The 7,828-nt window shown below is 63.3% G+C and overlaps 1 protein-coding gene across 10 annotated transcripts; it reads left to right on the forward strand.

Annotated features, from left to right (window-relative positions):
* Nucleotides 1-228: 228 nt before the first annotated feature.
* On the forward strand, nt 229-6,496 carry LOC119842391 (zinc finger protein 2-like). 10 transcript variants are annotated; one of them, XM_043496269.1, is made up of 4 exons: nt 229-364; nt 894-1,005; nt 1,199-1,304; nt 2,689-6,496. In XM_043496269.1, the coding sequence occupies exon 4, from the start codon at nt 2,700-2,702 to the stop codon at nt 4,641-4,643; it is 1,944 nt and encodes a 647-aa protein (XP_043352204.1). In that variant the 5' UTR covers nt 229-364; nt 894-1,005; nt 1,199-1,304; nt 2,689-2,699; the 3' UTR covers nt 4,644-6,496. The 10 variants fall into 10 exon arrangements, 8 of the variants coding, with proteins under 8 accessions (XP_043352204.1, XP_043352205.1, XP_038226376.1 ...); XM_043496270.1 differs by having other exon boundaries at nt 897-1,005; XM_038370445.2 differs by having other exon boundaries at nt 230-364; nt 894-995.
* Nucleotides 6,497-7,828: the final 1,332 nt, after the last annotated feature.

The following is a 7,828-nucleotide window of genomic DNA, read 5'->3' on the forward strand; positions in this document are numbered from 1 at the left end:
CACAGTGTCCAAGGCACAGCCCAGGGCAGAATCCCCCAGACCAGAGAAGGGCAGAAGACGCGGTGGCTGGCAGCGGAAGCCAGACCGAGCCAAAGCAGAAATAAGGCACCGGGTCCCCCAGTGCTGGTGAGGAGCCCCCAGGGGCAGGGTAGGGGGGATCCGCCGCCACCCGCACCGCTGCTCGGCTCCAGGGGCCCGGCGCCAGGCGCCGGCTGAGCTCGCAGCCTGGCCAGGAGCAGGCGCCGCCAGAGGGGGCTGGCTCCGGAGCGCGGGCTGCGGCGCTCGGTGCCCCGCGTCCCGCTCCGCCCAGCGGGCACCGAGCCGGCTGCGCCCGGGGCCCCGCGGGGCGAGCGCAGGGGTCCCGGTAACTGGGGGAGCCGCGGGGGGCGGCGCCCGGGATCGAGCAGGGGATCGGGGCCGGGGGCCCCTGTGCGCGGGGAGCCGTGGGGGCCCATCTGCCCGCGGTGTGGCCGGGGCCGGGGCCCCTGTGCGCGGGGAGCCGTGGGGGCCCATCTGCCCGCGGTGTGGCCGGGGCCGGGGCCCCTGTGCCCGGGGAGCCGTGGGGGCCCATCTGCCCGCGGTGTGGCCGGGGCCGGGGCCCCTGTGCCCGGGGAGCCGTGGGGGCCCATCTGCCCGCGGTGTGGCCGGGGCTCGGGGCTGCCTAGGGAGCGATGGTGCGTGGGGTGAGGATGTGAGAAATCCCGGCCCAGCCAGAGAGGACGTGCATGTGCCCGCCGGTGCAATGATGTGCCTTGATTTCCCCGAGTGGGGTGTGTGTGTAGGGTCTCCCCTGCACAGTTGTGGGGTGCGGGGTGCTGCGGGGAGTGGTGGCCCCGGCTGGGCCCTGTTTTACCCTCCTTCACTGGCCTCTGCTCTTGTTCTTTCCTTTGAAGCAGCAGGCACTGTCCAGCGTCGCAGCCCTGATACCAGGCTAGATGGGCCCCTGCTCTTACTGGGCCTGGCAGGTTCTGAGCAGCAGCTTGTGCATCCCCCAGGTGAACCCATGTGTGTACCTGGCTGGGGGGGGGCTTTCCATGGTTGTGGGGATCTGTCTCCATGGGCGGGGGCAATGAATATGCAGAAGTGCCAATCTCTCCGTGGGGGAGCAGGAGTAGAGGAGATGTGGGGGGCTGGAGGGAGTGGGGAGCAGACCAGGGGAGAGCAGCCAGGACTGAGTGTGGGAATTTTGTTTTTTCAGAGCCTGGACGCGTAGGGAGGTGGCCAGGGGCATCTGACAGGCAGAGCAACCCCTGTACAGCGACCCAATGCAGGAAATCATGCAGGAACCCAAGTTCACAGCTGCTGTGAGTGAGAAGCCCATTCCTCTCCATTAGCAGGAGCTTTGCGGGTTCTGGAGGGCAGGGGGCGGTGTCAGAGCCAGAGGTGACTGGAGATCGGCCCCGCTGGGCCCCCGAATGCTCGAGAGAGACTGTCCCGTTGCCCCTCATTCCTGGAGGAAGGAGATTCTGAGACAGTGATGTGGTCAAAACATGCACCTAGGGCTTGTGCCCACCTGGAGCTGGGCTGGAGCAGAACTGCGCCTCATTCCGAATTCACAGGCCCTGGCACTGCTGCATGCTGCAGTTCTGGCTAGATCACCCTTGCAGAGCTTTCTGTCACCTCCAGAGAGGGACGTGACTGGCTCTTGGGGGAGCCGTTCAGGTGTATGTCAGATACTCAGCTGCTGGGCAGCGGTGTAAAACTCTAAGCCAGCCAGACAGCTTTGTGGGGTAGCTGTCCTTGTTCCCACCCTGAATTTGTCTCTCCGCCTGCCAGCCTTTGCACCTCTTTCAGCCCTTTCCTGCTAGAGCAAAGAGCTGCCAGAAATCTCTCCGGTGGCCATGCTCGGCTGCCTAGCTCAGTGCTCTGTAGCCCCAGTGAACCGTCCTGGTCAGACAGTTCTGAAGCTGCATTGGGAAACTAGGTAAGATGTTTGCCGCGCTGCTCCAGGCCCCCTCCCCTGTGGTTAGAAACCACCTTCTCCTTCCAGCCTGCATTTACTCCTGGCTGTTTATCCCCATTTGTTTTTGTGCCAACGCTGTCCCTTAGCGTCAGGAGCTCTTCTTCCTCCCTGGTGGTTTGGGTGCCAGCCACTCGCTTTACCAGCTGGGAGTTGAGATTTCCTTCCAGACCCTTGGTAAAGGTCCTGAGCAGCATTGTGCCAGGAACAGATCCCCGCAGGCCCCCACTGGAACCCTCCCTCCTTGCATGAGGGTTCCCCACTGGCTGCTGTTCTCTGCTGTTCGCCGCTCTCTGTTCTCAGCTGGGTCCCAGGTGCTGGCATTGCAGACATGAGGAGGATTCGCAGAGCTGCCGAAGGGGCTGGGATGTGCCCGCCTCCTGGTTGGTATAATAATGAGAACTGAGGGCCGGATTCTAAAGAGATCTGGGCACCTGAGAAGTGGATAAAAGCACCCACTAGTCCCCTGTTGGCTTTTTAAGTGTCCAAACAGCTGTCAGTTTGGACCTGGGTGTCTAAATCCCATGGGCCACAGTGAATCAGGACTTGAAGCCCTTTGCAAATCTCACAGTGCCGGCATTCTGAGAGTTACTGGTGGCTGCGATTCCCAGAGCGAGTGTCCCAATCCCTTAGGCTGCTCTGACATTGCCCTTTTCCACCCCCTGAGGTTCCTGTTCTCCCTGGCACAGGGACGGATTAATCTCTGGATTTACTCTGTGTCCCAGCAGGCAACAGAGCCATGAGTGAGAGCGTGGAGGGGGCTCCCCACCTGGACGGGATCGGGCCAGAAAGCGCGGAGGGGGCTGGGACAGAGGAGCTGCAGGGGGACACTTGGTGGAGCCAGCAGCAGATGGAGGGGCAGCGGCGTACCGGCTGCTTCGAGGTGGGACTGACAATCTGTGCCGAGTGCGGGGAGAGCTTTGGGGATGACATGGCCCTGCTAGCCCACCGGGGGACGCCCTGCAGAGGCGCGGCGGCGAAGCCGTTTGGCTGCTCCGGTTGTGGGCGGCGGTTCAGCCGCAGCTCCAACCTGCTGCGCCACCAGCGGGTGCACACGGGTGAGCGCCCCTTCACCTGTGCTGACTGCGGCCGGTGCTTCAGCCAGAGTGCCCACCTGGCCAAGCACCAGCGCCTCCATGGCACCGCGGGGCTCCCCACCCCACCGGTGGAACGCAGCTACAGCCGCAGCCCCGAGTTCCTGCGATTCCAGCGGGCCCACGCCGGGCAGCGCCCCTTTGCCTGCCCCGACTGCGGCAAGCGCTTCAGCGCTGGCTCCTCTCTGGTGCAGCACCAGCGCATCCACACGGGCGAGCGCCCCTTCCCCTGCCCCGAATGTGGCAAGCGCTTTCTGCGGGCCCCGGACCTGGCCCTGCACCAACGCATCCACACGGGCGAGCGCCCATTCCCCTGCCCTGACTGCGGCCGGCGCTTCATCCGTGGCCCCGACCTGGCGCTGCACCGGCGCACCCACACCGGAGAGCGCCCCTACCAGTGCGGCCAGTGTGGGCGCCGGTTCAGCCGCGGGCCCGGCCTCCTGCTCCACCAGCGCACGCACACTGGGGAGCGCCCCTACCAGTGCACCCAGTGCGGCCGCCGCTTTAGCCGCAGGTCCAACCTGGGCCGCCACCTGGCCACCCACAGCACGCTGCGGAGGGACCCCACACCAGGGGGAGAGCCCAGTGCAGAGACTCTCATGCAGCAGGGAATCCCCGCAGAGGGGGAGGAGTCCCAAGGGCTGAAGGGGCAGAGCTCGGAGGCTATGACTCAGCAGGGAATCCCTGCAGAGGGGGAGGAGTCCCAGGGGCTGAAGGGGCGGAGCTCGGAGGCTGTGATCCCTGCAGAGGGGGAGGAGTCCCAAGGGCTGAAGGGGTGGAACCCAGGCTCCCTGGTGGCTCCCCCAGGGAAGCGCCACGGCTGCCCAGACTGTGGGAAGGGCTTTGCCCAGCGCTCGCACCTGCTGGTTCACCAGCGGGTGCACACCGGGGAGCGCCCCTTCCCCTGCCTGGAGTGTGGCAAGCGCTTTAGGCAGAGCTCGGTGCTGGCCCGGCACCGGCGCACCCACACGGGCGAGCGCCCCTTCGCCTGCGGGGACTGTGGCCGGTGCTTTGCGGAGAGTGCGGTGCTGCTCCGGCACCGGGCCGTGCACGCCAGCGAGCGCCCCTACTGCTGCATGGACTGTGGCCGTGGCTTCAGCCTCCGTGCCAACCTCCTCCAGCACCGGCGGCTCCATGCCCGGCGCCCCCACGTCTGCACTGACTGCGGCAAGGCCTTCAGCGAGGCCGCAGCCCTGGCCGCCCACCGCAGCACCCGGCATGGGGCCGGCAAGCCCTTCACCTGCACCGGCTGCGGCAAGCGCTTTGGCCGCAGCTCCACGCTGGCTCGGCACCGGCGCATCCATGCTGAAAGGCCCCATGAATGTGCCCGCTGTGGCCACAGATTTGGGGAGAGCGCCGAGCTGGCGCAGCACCTGCGGGTGCACAGCGAGACCCCCTATGAGTGTGCCCAATGCGGGGAGCGCTTTGCCCAGAGCCACACGCTGATCTCACACCAGGCCATCCATGCCGAGCCAAGCCACGGACAGAGCCACACTGCCCATGCCCACCAGTCCCCTCTTGCCAAGCATGGGGACAGCGTCCTGCCCAAGTCCCCAGCTGTGTCCCACCAGAGACTCCACACGGGATAGGAGCCAGGACAGAGCCCTGGAGTCCTGGCTCCCAGCGCCCTCCCCCCCCCCCGAACCCATTAGACCCCATGCCCCTCCTAGAGCCAGGGATAGAACCCAGGACACCTGGCTCCCAGTCCCCTCTGCTCTGATCCACTAGACCAGGGGCGGGCAAACTTTTTGGTCTGAGGGCCACATTGGGTTTCGGAAATTGTATGGAGGGCTGGTTAGGGGAGGCTGTGCCTCTGCCCCCTATTTGCCCCCCCTTGCTTCTCGCCCCCGATGGGCTCCCCCGGGACTCCTGCCCCATCCAACCCCCCCGTTCCCTGATAGCCCCCCAGGACCCCTGCCCCATCCACTCCCTGTCCCCTGACCACCCCCGGATCCCCTGCCCCTGACTGCCTTCCACCGCCCCATCCAATCCCCCCCTCCTTCCTGACTGCCCCCTCGGACCCCTGTTCCCATTCAAACCCCCCTTCCTCCATTCCTCACTCTCTGATGGCCCCAATCCCATCCACACCCCTGCCCCCTGACCACCACTCCCAATTCCCCTGTCCTCTATCCAACCCTCGCTGCTCCCTGCCCCCTTACCGCGCAGCACAGAGCACCGGTGGCTGGTGGCACTACAGCCGCGCCACCCAGAGCATCGCACCAGTGTAGTGTAGTGTAGTAAATTGCGCCCTGTAACTGCTACCAGTAGCTCATTCCTACGCGGAGCAGTTTAATACACTACATCGGCAGCATGGCGCGCTGAGGCTGGGGTGGGGTGGGGGGCCGAGCAGGGGAGGGGCCGGGGGCTAGCCTCCTGGGCCAGGAGCTCAGGGGCCAGACAGGAGGGTCCTGTGGGCCGTAGTTTGCACACCTCTGCACTAGACTACGGGTGGGCAAACTACAGCCCGGGAGCTGCATCCGGCCCTTCAGATGTTTTAATCCAGCCCTCGAGCTCCAGCCGGGGAATGGGGTCAGGAATTTGCCTCGCGCTGCATGTGCCGTGGCTCCATGTGCTCCTGGAAGCAACTGATTGTTCCCTCTCTGGCTCCTGCATGTAGGGGCAGCCAGGGGGCTCTGCCCCTACCCTAAGTGCCGCCCCCGCAGCTCCCATTGGCTGGGAACAGGCCAAAGGGAGCTGCAGGGATGGTGCCTGGGAATGGGGCAGCACGCAGAACCACCTGGCTACCCTTACATGTAGGAGCTGGAGGGGGGACATGCAGCTGCTTCCAGGAGCTGCTTGAGGTAAGCGCTGCCCGGAGCCTACATCCCAGACCCCGTCCCAGCCCCTCGGTCCCAGCATGCTCCTGCACCCCAAATCTCTCATACCCAGCCCCACCCCAGAGCCTGCACCCCCAGCCAGAGCCCACCCCCACCTCAACCACCTGTCCTAGCCTGGAGCCCTCTCCCACACCCTGAACTCATTTCTGGCTTCTCCCCAGAACCCTCACCCCCTATACCCCAACCCCCAATTTCGTGAGCATTCATGGCCCGCCATACAATTTCCATACCCCGATATGACCCTGACAAAAAGTTTGCCCACCCCTGCACTAGGCCCCACTCCTTCCCCAGAGCCAGGGATAGAACTGGGGGTCCTGGCTCCAACCCCCCTTGTTCTAACCCACTAGACCCCAGACCTCTCCCAGAGCCAGGGATAGAATCCAGGAGTCCTGCCTCCCAGCTCCCTGCTCTAACCACCTTGGAGCCAGGCTGAGGGGGCACATCTCTCCCTGCAGGTGCTGTGGGGCTCCAGCCTTTTTGGACCTAAGGGGGGTGGGCAGGCAGCTCCATCTGAGTGGGGTCCTTGGGGAACTGTACCTTCCAGAGGCTCATGTCTCTTGATACAGAGGCTGTTGGAGACACTGAATGAAGCAGGTCTATGTCACATACCTTGTCTCTGAGTGATTGTTGGGCTCAGGATTCCTGGGTTCTCTCCTTGGCTCAGGGAGGGGGTGGGGGCTAGTGGGTCAGAGCAGGGGCAGTTTGGGAGCCAGGACTCCTTGGTTCTGCTCTAGGAGGGGAGTAGGGTCTGGTGGTTAGGGCTGGGGGGCTGGGAATCAGGCCGCCTGGTTGCCATGTCTCTAGACTTCGTGGGAGGCACATGGGATAAGTTACATGGATATAGAAAGGTTTCAGACTAGCAGCTGTGTTAGTCTGTATTCGCAAAAAGAAAAGGAGGACTTGTGGCACCTTAGAGACTAACAAATTTATTAGAGCATAAGCTTTCGTGAGCTACAGCTCACTTCATCGGATGCAGTGAGCTGTAGCTCACGAAAGCTTATGCTCTAATAAATTTGTTAGTCTCTAAGGTGCCACAAGTACTCCTTTTCTTTTTATGGATATAGAAAGAAACAGTGCCCTACTAGACTGAATGCACGGTGAGTGTTTCTGGGTGATGTGCTGCTATGGTTCCTGGGAGATCCTCCCCCTCCCTCACTTTGGGCAAATCACAGCCCTGCTTCCTGCCTCAGTTTCCCAACCTGTAAAAGGGGGATAATGCTCTCAGCCCTGCTTGGTAAAGATGTGAGCATTAGGGCATGTGCCCACCATGATAGCTTAACTCTCTTGCCACTCATTTTCACTGCTCTCCCCCAAAGGGGCAGTGGATGCCATGTCCAGCAATGGAGATCCCCTGTGCCAGGCTCAGCGCCGTGGTTTGCTCCCCAGGTCTGGGCAAAAACCCTTGGTAAAATCCCTCAACTTGGAGAAAAGCTGGGGCCTTTATAGCTCGGGGATCCCTTGGTCAAGTGACCCTAAATTGGGGTCCCAACCCAGTCCTGCACCCCCATGAGGCACCCCAAATCTGAGTAATGGTGCAGAGTTTAGGGCACTGGGAAGACTCAAGCCTTAAAGAGCAAGCTGGACTTAGCCTGGCTGGGGTAAGCTGCTGTACATGATACAGTGCTGCAGGGCTACACTCGGGGGGATGGTCTCTCGAAGGAACTTTGTCTGGGTGCTGGCACCCACCCCCTGCACCCACTGTCTGGCAGGCGACCATTGCCAGCTGGGCACTGACTAGCCAGAAGACACCGCCCTTCCCTGAGCCCAGGGCAGAGTTGCTTGCAGAGCCGGGACTCAGCGCGCGCGAGCCCTCCCCAGCGTCGCCCCGTCCGGCTCGCTGCCCAGCGGAACTGAGATGGCGTTGCTGGTGCCAGTTTCACGCTGCGTACTTGGGAGCACAAGCCGGCCCAGTGTGTTTGTGCCAGCCAAGCAATACT

Source organism: Dermochelys coriacea, chromosome 13 (genome assembly GCF_009764565.3).
Source record: "Dermochelys coriacea isolate rDerCor1 chromosome 13, rDerCor1.pri.v4, whole genome shotgun sequence".
NCBI lineage: Eukaryota > Metazoa > Chordata > Testudines > Dermochelyidae > Dermochelys > Dermochelys coriacea.